Source organism: Sceloporus occidentalis, unplaced genomic scaffold (genome assembly GCF_023333645.1).
Source record: "Sceloporus occidentalis isolate IW3139 unplaced genomic scaffold, rSceOcc1.0.p SCAF_1, whole genome shotgun sequence".
Taxonomy (NCBI): domain Eukaryota; kingdom Metazoa; phylum Chordata; class Lepidosauria; order Squamata; family Phrynosomatidae; genus Sceloporus; species Sceloporus occidentalis.
The window spans coordinates 58,850,283-58,865,076 of NW_028316981.1; the positions used below are offsets into that span (position 1 = coordinate 58,850,283).

At 35.8% G+C, this 14,794-nt stretch overlaps 1 protein-coding gene across 18 annotated transcripts in view; it reads left to right on the top strand.

The window, feature by feature from the left end:
• ERC2 (ELKS/RAB6-interacting/CAST family member 2) overlaps window positions 1-14,794 on the top strand; it is a 741,540-nt gene that overhangs the window by 307,202 nt on the left and 419,544 nt on the right. For 13 of the 18 annotated variants that reach the window (XM_089522416.1, XM_089522425.1, XM_089522433.1 and 10 more), the window contains 3 exons: window positions 428-568; window positions 4,651-4,686; window positions 14,365-14,558. In XM_089522416.1, coding sequence (XP_089378542.1) covers window positions 428-568; window positions 4,651-4,686; window positions 14,365-14,558 — 371 coding nt within the window. Of the gene's footprint in view, window positions 1-427; window positions 569-4,650; window positions 4,687-13,644; window positions 13,675-14,364; window positions 14,559-14,794 lie in introns of all 18 variants that reach the window. The other 5 variants (XM_089522462.1, XM_089522490.1, XM_089522527.1 and 2 more) reach the window with 3 other exon arrangements.

Here is a 14,794-nt window from a genome sequence, read left to right on the forward strand (position 1 = left end):
CTGTTTCCAAAGGGCCCAAAATTATTTGATGCTTTATGATCATATTGCACCAGTACTTTGCCATTTTCATTCGCTCCTCATCCATGAGGCAACAATTTAGAAAGTTTCCAAGTATGTACCCATATGAATATCTGTATGCTGTCACTGATCACTTGTTTACATTTGGTTAGACCAGAAGCAGGACAGTGCACATGCCTGATAGATGTTGTGATCTGTTCCTATATAAACATATGTTTGCACCAAGGGTGGAACACAGTAAGTGTTACTAATTCTGAACTCTGAAATGTCAGTGCAGATATTCCTGGAAGCATTGTAGTTCTGCACAGTTGTCAAGTCTGCTATGAAAGGCTTACTAGGGGTTAAAATCAATTTAGTGTTTTCTGGTAACCTTCTCTTTCAATTGTCTCTTTTATATATATCTTTTTAGTCTAGCTTAATTGACCTCAAAGAACATGCATCATCATTGGCTTCAGCAGGGCTGAAAAGAGACTCCAAGTTAAAGTCTTTAGAAATAGCCATAGAACAAAAGAAGGAGGAGTGTAGTAAGCTAGAAGCACAGCTCAAAAAGGTAAATACTGCCTAACAACAGCTCTTGCATGCTTGCATTTCTGCAATTAAAGATGTTGCCTGCTAATTTCAAATCCCAATTACTGTTAATAGATGGAAATGTTCATAATGCACTTTGTAGTTTATCTGTTAAAACTAATGAAAATATGTGTTTGATTCATATGTTGAAATCTAAAAAGTTTTTGTTTGACAGCTTAAATAACATGCAGCCATGATGACGATGATGATGTGTCATTAGCGGATGTTCAACAAGAAAACCATCTAAATATGTATACAAACTTTTTTGGGGATGTACATCATATTTAATTGCATGTAGTCTAATATTTTATCACCAATGATTTTGGAACCATGTTAATACATTTTATCATACACCATTTCTCTTTCCTATGTCAGTTAGTACTGTGTGTGCTCATTGTTGAAACACAAACTCATAACATACATCTTGGTTTAAACATCATGTTTGCCTTCCACACATTGTAAATAGGATTGTGTTGCCAATAGATCATTTAACTGAGAGCACAGTGTAGCCAAAGCTGAGCAAGTTTAACTTTAATCAAAAGGGTAACTTTAGAATGCTTCAGTTTGCCACATGGTTCACACATCATTGTAGACAGGCATTTATAAAATGATTAATGACTGAAAACATAACATTAATTTCCACAAGGATACAGTGCAAGATTCTGTGCACACTACCCAAACAAAAGGATATATATAGTATATGCAGCCTAATGCAACTTTACAGAAACATGGGGAGCAAAGGTCAGGCATTGGTATGGCCTGAATGACACTTGATGTGATTATAATTTTTTTAAAAAAAGGGTAGCAATAAAGATCAAGATGCAATCCAAGACAAGTCCTCATCTGACTGTAAATTGAGATAAAACCAGTTATAATGAGGGTAACATACAATAAGCTTGTAGAGATTTAGTATCTTCAGAATTCACTTCTTTCACACAACACAAATGGCATTCCAGAAGTTGGATATCCAATTTCATTTTGTTGCCGGCCAATTTAATGCAATTTAAGAGTGCCCAGCATCAGCCATTTGAAAAAGCGGTGTTATGCAAAGTAGTTTTTTGTTTTGTTTTAGGGTTTAAAAAAACCTCTACAACAATGGGCTGTTGTCCAGTAGTTGTTGTTCTTGGTAATGATCCTGTGAATACTATTAATTCAAAAGTGCAAAAAGTTTAGCCTTTTTTTTAAGGTAAGCAGTTTGGTATCTATGGCGCGTTACAGACTGCTTGAAAGCATTAGTGGCGCCGAGGATCCCCAGCGGCCAAACTGCAAGGCTCCCCGGCACCGCAAAAAAGAAGCGCCAAAATGGTGCTTCTTGTTGCAGCGCGCTAATGGCTGCAATGGCTGCAAGGCACCAATGGCACACTCGCGGCATCATTAGTGCCGCACAACATGCAGACGCTAAGCGGCCGCTACGTCAAGATGCCAGTGCCCGTGTAGAACTGATGCCGCCATTTTGTACGTCCTCAGGACATATTAGGGTTAGGGGCGTGTGTAAAGCATGCCCTTTCCTAACCCTAGTACGTCCTGGGGACATAGTTTACGCCCGTGCGGAACGGGCCTATCTCACAGCATCATAATCACAACTACTAAAAATAACTTTAAATTCAAGGGCAATGTTTAATAATTAGATATATAAACGGATAATTTCATAGAAAAATAAGTGGAATTAAAATCCTAGATCTCTTTTTAATGCATTAAAGAAGCATGTGAATTAAAAACGACAACAAAGGAAAGTGGTAAAACATTGGAGACCTAGCATGGTGTAGTGGTTTGTTGGACTAGGATCCTGGAGACAAGGGTTTGAATCACCACTCAGCCATGGCAACCCATTTACAACAACAACGTTTAGACATGTCACATGACCTTGGATATGTCACACTCTCTCTGCTTCACAGGAAGGCAGTGGCAAACCCCCTCTGAACAAATCTTGCCAAGAAAACCTTGCGATAGGTTCACCTTAGGGTCACTGTAAGTCAGAAATTACTTGAAGGCACATAATAATAGCAAAAATTGTTTACTTATATAATAAATGCAGCATTTATTTCCTGATTTGTGAGCAAATCAAATGCTACTACTCTTTATCAGGAAGGGGGAGGGATTGAGTTGCTACTAATAACAGACTCCAAGTAATATTTTTAGTTTCATTTGGTAACATTCTTTAATTGCTGCAAAAACTCAAAATATTATTTGCAAAATGGCCATATGTCAGATCTGCAGGCTTTAGAATTAAGCTTTTAATCTTTTTATTATTATCATGGTTAGTTTATTTGGCTGATAATGAAAGTGAGATAGGTGTAAAATATCTTCACTCCTATATACATTGTTTTCAAAACTTTTGCTTTCAGTTATAGAGATGGATCATCAAATTGAATTGTCTGAGTGATAGGAATGAAATGACAGGACTATGTGAATGGCAGGATTGCAATATTTGTTAAAAGTTGGGAAAGGAATTCCAAATAAAACACATTTTAAAATATCGTTTTTTTTAAAAAAAGATTGCTTTTGTAAGTTGCATGTAACGTATCATTGAACAAACACAGTGAAAATATTTGAAGATAGTTTGAAATGGTGACTGAAAATACAGTACTTACGATATTTTCTTCCTTCTAATCAAGGAAAGATGCGCTGTACCTATAGTTGTAAATAAGTTTTTTTCTTACCACTTTCATTTGTTTTCTATTGTTTATTTTGTTTATATATTGTTGAGCTACTGAATAAATGGGTAAAATAGTAAATCTTACCAAAATCCAGATTTGTGCAGATTTTGAAGAAAGTTCTAATGCTAGCAGCATTGAAGTTATGCTACTATATTTCTGCTTCATTATAAGAGAGGAGGGCAATACACAATAAGTTAATTTCTCATTGTTTGATGTAATAAAACTGTGCAGCTAAATATTGGACTGGATTAGTAATGGTGAGCCCCAGTGTGGGCCTGGGAAGAGCTTCATTGGAAGTGCTGGGGCCTCCCTTCCCTTTGGAATCTGAAGAGCTAATCTGAAACTATGAGCAGTAGCTCTAAAAGGGCCCTCTGCAGGCAGAGGCAGTAAAACACCACCAACAACTGCATCTTAAAAAGAAATCTGGATTTCTTTTTGAAATCCAGGTAGGCACCTACATAAGACTCTTGGATCTTGGCCATAAAACACAAATAATTTAAAGTATATGAGAATATAGTAGAGAAAATATTTTTGCACTGTTATTCCAATAATCTTGAAAGTGTTGATTGTTTTCCATCACTGCTTTAGATGTAGTATCAGGAAGTCAATTTACTTCTTTACAAGGCATAATCTGTTAGTCCTGTTACAAACCATAATCTGTTACTTCTGGAGTGGTGTCAGCAAATTCCCTTGACGGGCACTTATGGTTTTTCAATCATAGGGCAACCTATTCAACTCAGCAGTATGTCCTTGTTGAGTTTTACGGAGTGGTAGAATGTCAGGGTGACTGGTGTAGTTTAAGGGATTTACAATTTGCAGGATCGTTTGCTTTATTCTCCTTTATATTCCCCTTTGCTATGACTTTTGTTTGTTTGCCACTCCTTAGATTTCCTCACCAGTTTGCCAAACTATACTTTGCCGAACTATACTTTTCAGCATAATAAAACTGAAATGCAATTTTGTATTAATATGAAAGGAAGGCTATAAATTTAATGATAAAGTTTAATTAATCTTTTATTATTACCATCTTTGAAGCTTTGGTGATAAATTGCAGCCTTGGCTAAGAGCATGTCTAGTGATTCATTGTTAGAGACCAACACTTAATGTATCATCAAAAGTGGACAGCTTTCTGTATTCCATGGGTTATTTCATTTTAGAAAGGCAAAGTAACACAAACCTAGATTCCTTACTCCAGCTATTCTTTTTTAGGAGCCAAAGTCAACATTTATTTTTCCCCAGTGCCTCTCACTTTCACAAAAGAATGTTTAGAAACTTAAATTTCTACTCCTTTTTAGAATTCCAAGTTCTTCTGTGCAAATGTGCTGGATTTGCTGACCTAATACTCTTTTCCTGGCTCTTTCCTTCTTTTCTTGTCTGTGCTTCATTCCTTCCCAACTTTGCAATGTAGCAAGCTGAACAATTGTTCAATCAGATGTACAATCCAGTAAGTCATTTCAGAAAGTCTCCGCTGTAACATATGAAAGCATGAGGATCCATTTCCCACTACCATCGTTGTACACTTCCACTGTGGAGCTTTGCAAAACTATTATGATCTCATTTGTATTATGTTACAAGACATGATTTTGTGGATTTTAAGGCCCTTTCTTTAAAAATAAATAAATAGGGAAACGCTGCTTATCAGAAATTGGATAAATGAGATTTGCATTCAAATTTGAAGTGCCTTCAAGTCCTCAACTACTTAACTCTAAAAAAGCATGCAGATATCAGGCTTTGTTGTTATTTTAAAGCTATGCTCATAGGGTACTTTGCTGGATCCTTCAAATTAAAACTATGCTTTAGAATGTCTTTTCAGAATATCTCTAACCCATATTAAGTATGTATTGTCTACTTTTAAAAAATGGTTATCGTAAGGGGTTTTTTTGGTAATCATTTAACTGTAAGTTTTTACTTAAAAATAACAAAGATAAGGCCCTAAATTCAATTGTTATTGCTAACTAGAATAGACACTGAATCAATGGGAACTTGTGAATCAGCACTTATGAAAGTCTATTGATTTAATGGATCCACTTTAGTTGGAACTGACAATTGGATTTGGGCCATAAGGTTCAGTGTTTAGTCTGTTACAGTGCAGTCCACATGATATTAGCAGGATTTTGTCCCTTGTGCATGTACATGAGATTTCTGCCTGAAGGTAAAATAATAAAAATTCATAATTCAATCTGCCTTTTAACGTAGGAAAGTATAATATTGCTGTTTTCATTTTAAATATTTTAGTTTCAGTTCCACATATTCAACAATGTAAAAAACAGTTTTGTGCCAGCGTAAAGACTAATGGTGCATCCACACTGCAGAATTAAAGCAGTTTGACACTGGGATTTGTAGTTCAGCTTGATCTGTCAAAGAGCTTTGATGCCTCACCAAAGTATAAATTCTTCACGTAGGATTCTGTAGGATAGGGCCATGGCAGTTAAAATCATGTCAAACTAGTTCAGTTCTTCAATGTGGATGCATCTCAACTCATTTTATTAGGGCCTAGGCAAGAGACTGCTTCAGCAGTTGCCTAACGCAAGAAAGGATCCCTCGTATAAACTAATCCACTTTGATTATTTTACAGACATTGTAAGCTGTTTGAGAAGTAGCAAGAATAATTTCTCTAGATATTATAGAAATGAAACATTTTTAGTGACAGATTTATATGAATCATGAACATTCTTGTACCTCTTAAATATAGAAATGATGATAAAATTGTGTTGTAATGACCTATGTTTTTTAATTATATAGTATTAATATTTTGTAATTTCATTTTGAAGGTGTGGCATTTCTCTAAGCAAGATTTGTGTCTTTAATAAGGCTATAGTCCTGTTATTTGAATTTCACCAATTCCAGTGCTATGAGGAAAGAATAGGTCTCATAAAAACATATCACACATTTATTCATTCAGAATAATTGCATTCTGAATTAGCTTTTGGTAATTCTGCAGTTATATTTGGTATTCAGGGTGTCTCATATTCTTACACAAAACCAAAAGATATTCCTCCTTTGGTGTACCTACTGAGTGGGTAAGTGGATTTCATTTGCTATCCACCAAATCTTTTTAATTATTAAAAAAATGTATCTTGTGTTTTGACTCAACAAATGCATTTAGAGCAAGATAATTTTGGGTGGATAGTAGATGGGTTTTGATTCTCCTCAGCTTCATTCCCCATTCAACACTTCATTGTCATCTTGAGTGTGTGTGCAACCATGCATGGTTTGAAATGAACTATACAGCAGTTTTTGGACACCAATTTAATCCACGTGAAAGATTTTTCATACTCTTATTTCATACAAAGAATCTTTCTTAAAAATAATCTTCTGTTATTTGTAACTCCTGTACCAAAGGTAAGAGAAAGTTCTAATAAACATCCTCCCAGCAGTGCAGAGTATATACATATGTAGAATCATAGGAACAACCCTCAGGCTTGCACACCCACCTTTACACAAAGAACCAGGGGATAGGATGCATAAATTCCACTTCAACAATCATTTTATGTGGTGGAAGGTGGCCAGAGTCAGTTACATACAGAATGTAGTGATTCTATGTGCACCCTATGTGCATGTGCATAAATCTAAGGCTAAATCTTTCATCTCTTTTGAGAATGGGCCCTAGACCATTTTTTTCTGCTGAAAGTCATTGTCCAAAACCCCAATTATGCCTTTGTAAATGGGTTTCAGTCAATTTAAGCCAAAACTACTATACTGATTTAAATCTAGGTATGGATTAGTATGGATATAGATTGAAGCCAGTGTAGGACAGATTTGATTTCAAGGAGGAAAAAACAAAAAACAAACAAAAAACACTCATGCTTTTATAGCAACATTTCCTAATGATAATTTCAAACTGCTGCTTAAATTCATCCAGGTATGAAGTCAAAATTGGAAATATGGCATTATAGTTCCTGTGGTGAAAAGAAAATGTTGGAAAAGGAATCTGATATTTTTTTCTTAGTCAGGACTATGAGAATGTTGTACAGTAATATCTTCTAATTTTCATATTTATTGTATTATAATTATAGCCTATTCTTAAGTCACCACTCAGCCACTAGAGCTCCCAAAGTGATGTACAGCAGATTTAAAAAATAGATTAAAACAATTTTTTAAAAAAGGTTTTGATAGCATAAACAATCAAAACACTCCCAGCCAGACTTCATTGGGAGGGAGTTCCATGACCCATGGTGCCACTACAGAGAAAGCCCTGTCTTGCATGTTCACCAACCTAGCTTTCTGGATTGGTAGTACAGGGTTTCCAATGAGGATCCCATATTTTGGGGTGGCTCATATGGGACAACACAGTCCTTAAAAGAGACTGTAGCATTTGGAACTTGCATAGTATTCTTTAGTATTCTTAAATTTGCCCCAAGACCATTCTTTCCAAAAACATTTTTGTTCTACATTTTTCTGCACACAGTGCTATCTTTTTAATAGGGTTCCAAACTGCTTTGTAGACATTAAGCAATAATAAAATTAGCAGCATACTGCTTCTAAATTAAACATTTTAAAAATACCAAGGAAGAAGAATTGACTGATAATTTAATCTGAATTTTAAAATAATCTCAATTTCATATTGTTGATCAATAAAATTTGAAGGATCTAAGGAAAGTATTTTTCTTGCATGCACCTTTCTACTGTCGCATTTTAATTTATTAACCGTTATAGTGATTGATACTTTTGATACTTTGGCTCATTTCAGTCGAGGTGTATTGCTCATATGTATATATGTACTAGTGGCAAAATCTTTAAGAAGGGTGCTTGTAGCATGCTTACAAATAATCACATTTTTCTGTTTCTTTATATTCAGCAAAACAGTGTAATACTGATGTATGTAGTATGTCTATATGCAGGGGCATGATGAGGGGGTGAAGGGTGCAGACCGCAATGTGTTATTCCTCAGAGGGGGGTGTCACCCAGTTCGCTGGTGGGAAAGCGTGCCTTCTGAGTCTGGCAGCACTGCTTGTTTTTGGAAAAGTGAATTTTGGTGCCCAGCCAGCAGCTCCACCACACCTGAAAAGGCTGCTGAAGAAAGGAGGCATGTGTGCCAAGATCCACACCAGATGTCAGATATACTAGGTACACCACTTATAAGGCTGGTTCTGTAATGATAACCAGCCAGTTTGTTTTTGTACTTCTGCTTATGAAATCCTTTGTTGAGATAAGCTGCATCCACGCTGCAAAAATAATCCAGGTTCACATTACTTTAACTATCATGGTTCAATGCTGTGGAATTCTGGGAACTATAGTTTTGTGAGACATTTAGCTTTTTCTGTCAGAGAGCTCTGGTGCCACAACAAACTACAATTCCCAGTATTCCATAGCACCAATCCAAGGAAGTTAAAGTGGTGTCAACCTGAATTATTTCTGCAGTGTGCAATGCAGGCAATCCATAGCTTTTTCTAAGATTCTGAAAAAATTCAAAGATCATTATTGCATGTGCGTGAACCAAACGTTATTCAGAAATATTCACTAGTAAGCTTCTGATACTGGGATTTACTGTATAATTAGTGTAATCTGTTTAAAGTATTGTCCCATGAAGGTATTTTTCAGTATGAATTTGTAAATCTCTGATTCCAGATTTTAAATGCAACAAGCAATCCATGTCTTCATGCAATAGTGGCGTATGAAATTCTCCTTTGAGTTATTAGAAAATAGTATTACTTGTGACAGTTCATCATCTGTGATTGCAAGGCCTGGATTTACTAGATGATGCAAATCCCGTGCTCTGTAGCAGGAAGAGGCAACTGAAACAGGTTTATTCAAAAGGTACAGTTTCAGTTGTTTGCCCCAGGATCCTCCAGGGCTACATTAACTGCCAAGAACCCAGAGATAGCTGGACATCCAATTCTCATTTTGAAAAACATGGTTGAATAAATGTTAAAACAGTGGCGGGGAAAGGCTAGAACTTACTTAAAAGGTGTGTTGCTTCTCCTGACGCTTCCAAGAGTTATAGGCAATTCATTTTTCTTTTCTGAGCAATAAAAGTACAGTCTGGGGAAAATGGAGAGGTGAATAGCTACAAAAACATCCTAACAGGCTGCATGCGGCTGAAGGGGTCATTCTTTATGCACACTTGGTTTATATAAAATTTGTAGGACCTTGTTTTTCGAAAATAAGTCCAGGCTACACTCACCGTTCCATAAATATTTGTTAATAATCAAGTCACATGAGATATAATATGCTGTGAGTTGTGATTCAGAATTGATAATGCTGTTCTCCTGCTTTAACCCACTAGAGGTGGCAAAAGCAATTGAAATTTAGCAGGCCTTTGGTATCTCTTGGGTCTTGAAGCACTGCAAGGCTGAAGTGGCTCTGAAAAAATGAAGAAGATTGTGGATGGAAATTATTGGAAGTAGGTGGGACCATGGGCCTGGACCATTCGTAGATGGCAAACCCAGTGTTGGGGCAGGCGGACTTTATGTCTATATGCACAATAGCTATTTTGGGCTAAAGAACCCCTCAAAAATGCGTTCAGTGGAATAGATTTAGTTCATGAAAACTCCTATGGGAAACCTAAAATAAAATAGCAGTCTAAAGGAGGGTAATTTATTCTTCACAGTCTCCCCTCCCCCTCCCCCCATTAGTTGCCATTATAGTTGCAATGTGAAAAAAGGAACTCTTTCCCATTTCTCAAAAGTAAGAAGGATGTGTACTTTTACTTACTTTTAAAAGATATATAAATGCTACTTGGAGTACAAAATAATGTCATCTCAAAACTCATAGCAGAGAAAGAGATGAGAACACAAACCTTCACTTGAACCATGTGATATTCCTCTTTTGTCATTACATAGGGCCATATATGCATAACAGTAAAGGTACTGAAAAGTTACACAATGATTGGAGGGGCTCCCCCAAGTTACAAGTAACTATTATATGCTATTACAAGTAACTAGTTTTTTAAACTGTTTATTTACATGCTCTGAGTTTGTTTGTTCAACATATTTTAATTCAATTTTAGAAAATCAACTTAGAGGTCATTTTGAACACCATGTAGTACTTCATCATCCTTTCACATTCATATATTTCCTTCTTAAAAAATATAAGTCTGGTAATTGGGATCATTATTTAGTCCTACTCTGCAACATCTCAACTGTTGAATGGGCCACAGTGTTTCAGCTTTCTTGAACCAATTCTTTCTCAGCTTATACACCAAATATCAATTTTCAGGATTCTTTAAGGAAAACTTGATGTGCAACCTCTACAACTTGGCCTTGCGATGCATTCACCCCTGCCTTTCTTCTTTCCATATTTTGTGGTGTTATGACCTGGAATTGAAATAGATTTGTTGTTACCATTTAATGTTATCACAAGCTGTGTGAAGGTTCAGATTTTTTGTTGTGGCACAAAATTTTGCAGTGGTTACAGCTGTTAGTTTTCTTGGTTAAGTCTCTATTGGGTAGGGATGCACTGTGTTCACTTATTCATTTTTGTAAGTGACAATTTTCTTCTTTCTGTTAAACTAGGCAGATTGTGAAGTGAAAAATTCTACCTTTCTCAAGGTCCTTGCAGACTGAAACAAGTTTTCCTCTAGAATTGTTCTATATTCAGTTCCATTATCTTGTTTCAATCCTAACCAATTCCCAATCCCCCCAAAAAGAAAATCAGCCTCACAGCACATTACTGCCACGACTATGCTTAACCATTTGGATAGTGTTATTAGAACAAAGAGTAGTGTAGGCATTGCACCACACATAGCATTTCGACAAGGCTAAAATACAGTTTTGGTTTTACTCATCTAGAAAACCATTTTTCAAGTGTGCTTCTCACATGCCTTTTTGTAAATGTCAAATTGATTTTGATATGGATTTCTTCTTGCCATGATTCCACAAATAATAATAATAATAATAATAATAGGATTTATTTATATGCCGCCCAATCACTGAGAATCCGGGTGGCTTACAACAGAGGGGATAATACAAGGCAATAACAATAAACATGAATTAAAAAACAAATGTAACATGGCAATGCATTAAAGAATAACAATAAAATAAAATAGCAATTAACAATAGCAGTAAATAACACAAATACATAGCAATTCTAGCAACAAAAAATACATAGCAATTATAGCAACAATAGAATTAACAAAGCAAAATACATAACAATTAATAGAGCAATACAAGTAAAAAGAAAATAATCTCCATTCTCAACCCCCCCATCCCAATCCTAAAAAACAATATAAATTATATGGAGAAAAAAAAAAAGGGGGGGGGGAGACAAGACTCCTCCTTAAGTCCAGGAGCTGAGGCATGGCTGGAGCCCACAAAGCCCAGAATATCTGTCTTGTGGATCAAAACTGGTGTTTGCACATAATAACAGAATTTCTATTCAAAATAATTTTAAACCCATTAGGATCTGCAAAATTTCACACTGAGTGAAAAACTGCAAAATTCTCACCACTGTGTTATTGTTCTCAACTAGGTTTTCTGAGTGTCAGAGAGCCAATTTTTTAGGAGAAGAATAATGGGAAATTTTCTTTCTATCCCTAGATCGATGGTTGTGCAAAACTTTATTCCAATAGCTGCTTGGTGTTAGATTAAAATTAGATTAAAAAGTCTGGGGCCTTCCAGAAAAAGATATATTTAATCTGAGATCATATAGCACTAGAATTGCACACAAGTGGACTCCATTCAACTATTTCTGTGCCTTTTAGAGTCAGTAACTTACACAGAACTTCTTAGGCATGTCGCAGCAAATAGGTATGAATACTTAGGGAGCCAACCAATGCCAGGTGTTTTTTCCACTTCTGCACCACAATAAAAATATTTTGCTGATTTGTGGTGTTGATCACTTCTATATATCAAGTTGTAGTTGTGGTAGTTCAATCCATATGAATTCCAGGTCATAATACAACAATACATGCATTGCAGACATGAATACTTTTGCAAGGGACTGTCTGTAAATATGGCCTTAGGGAGGCCTTAGGGATGCATGATCAAAACTGTTTTACCAAAAATAATATGAGGAATTCAGGCCCTGAAGGAACAAGGTGAATGCAGGATCATCTCAGCAAATGATATTGTTGCATTATTCTTTTAGCGCATTAGATTTGTGTGCTGGTAAATTGTCTGAGATGGTTGGCTTTTCTGTTGCTGGCTGTGGGAGTGGAGAAAAGTCATTTGCTGTCCCATAGCAGATAATAATATAAGCCAGGCTCTATACATCAATGGCTTTTAGACTGCAGAGTGTGGGTGGCATCAGGAGCACCTCAACCTACTATAAGTCCAAAAACCATCTTCTCATCACCATCCATGAAGACTTCAAAATTTATAGCTGAATCAAGGAATCCTCTTCTGTATAGCTTCTCATTCAGGAGTAAATTGGGCAAGCTGCAATGAACTTTCTGAGGTGCTTGGGAGTCTATGGATTCTAACCTTCATGTAAAGATCAAGGGCTCCATTTACATACCCTTTAACCAATATCTTAAAGGTACTAATTTGTTTAAATAGAATTTATTTGTACATTATGGGAACAATCCATCAGGTGCTAGATAGAACCCTGTGTAAGATACCATTGAAATTAATGGAGACTGCACAGTGGGAACCCTGAACAAATCAATCTATCTATCTATCTATCTATCTATCTATCTATCTATCTATCTATCTATCTATCATCTGTAGTATATAATGCATTTTACATGGGTAGAAAATTATCCTCTCACATGTTTAAATCAAGGGCTGCTTCAAACATGGCAAATTTCCTATATGTCTAACATTTCCACATCAGAAAAAGAGACCCAGCAAATCGCTTACACTGTCACACATTATCAGGTGTGACAAATCCCACACTGGTGTGTTTCGCTGTGAATGATATGATACACTTGTGATCTGCATGTATTTTTTTTATAAATCCATGTAGGAAATTTATTACATGTCAAGTAGCCATAGATCTTTCTCTGGGAATAAAAAAGTCCATTCAAACAAACTCCTTTTCTTGATCATCCTCATGCTTAAATGATATGTTACATGCAGAAAAAAACAACCCAGTCAGCTGTCAGTTTTTCAGTCACCTGATTTTTCACACATTTCTTCATCATTAAAAATGTTTTACTTCAGTTCAAGACTTGTAGAAAAACAAAAGCGATCAAACCATTGCAAAGATTGTCCACTTTCTAGAAGTAGACATGAGTGTTACTTTTTAATCCCATTTTTGTTTCATTTTTAACCTACAGATGTTTCATTACTTGCTTACATTACATTCCTTAAAATAATAAATATGTATGTGTGTATAAAAAGAAATAATGCCAGCATCTGTTCTGTATTGTTAAATATCACAGAAAGACATGCAACTCTTCAGAGTGTCCGCAATCTTTTAAAATGCATTTGTGTATATTGAAGAAGTGTTCTCTGAATTATGTGTGTTTAATGTGCACTGCCGTTAAACTACTTGTTTTCTCCCTGCCTGCTCTTTGAAGATGCCAATTAGGAATAATGGGAAACAAGGGGTAGGCTAAGCATTGCAGTGCATTCTTGTTTACATCTGTGTGTGATTATTTCAGTCTAACGTTTTAAACACTTTGGCCCATTCCTGCTCTTATTGACATTAATGGAGTCTCACCATTAGTTTTAATGGGAGCAGGACTGGACTTTGCACTCTTGTTTTTTCTGTTGTATTCATCACATTCTTTCTTGTTTGTGAACTGACCACCCACCCATGCATGTGTTTGCCAGGTATATTTATTTGTGCTGTTTCACCAAAGGGCTTGTTTCTTCTTATGTTTCAGGTTAAGTATTTGCAGTATGAAAAAAATAAAAATAAAAAAGGATTTGGGGTAAAACTGTATGTTGAATATATCTTTATCTTCCCTAGAATAGTTTGCCTTAAACTATTAAAGTAAACCCTATGAAATGCTAACTGACATTAAGTTCTTAATTATTTTCTGAATAATAGTAAGAATTGTACTCTTCAAAACCTCAAAAGCTATTTTCTAAAGCAGGAGATTATGGTTTTCCATCCCATAGTTCTTGAGAAGGCATTTCCCCCCATTGCCCAGTTATGCAAATCATGAAAAGATTGGCCAACTAACAGGATACCCATAAATCCTTTCATCATATTGAGTCTGGGATTGAGTCTGTAGAACAATGTTTACAAGTTATCTGAAATGTTGGTGGTTTGTTTTCTTAAAATTTAATAGGCTCATGAAGCTGAAGAAGAAGCACGAATGAACCCTGAATTTGCAGACAGGATGAAGCAGCTTGATAAAGAGGCGGTCTACTATAGAGAAGAATGTGGCAAGGCTCAAGCTGAAGTCGACAGGCTTCTAGAAATCCTCAAGGAAGTAGAAAATGAAAAAAACGACAAAGATAAGAAAATTGCTGAGCTGGAAAGGTACATTACTCATAGATTGTTTTCTCTCAAATGCATTTTACATTGACCTTGAAACAATGGCAAAACATATAAAACTGTAAGAGCAAAACAATGAAACAAAAGCAGTTCATGCTTGTGTGTTGCACCAAAGAAAGAAGTATCTGTCTACACTTCTATTTACATTTCTTAGCAAGCCAGGAACAGATTTGGTAAGGTCACTAGCAATCAGTGTCTTCTGGAAAGATGGGATTTCATAC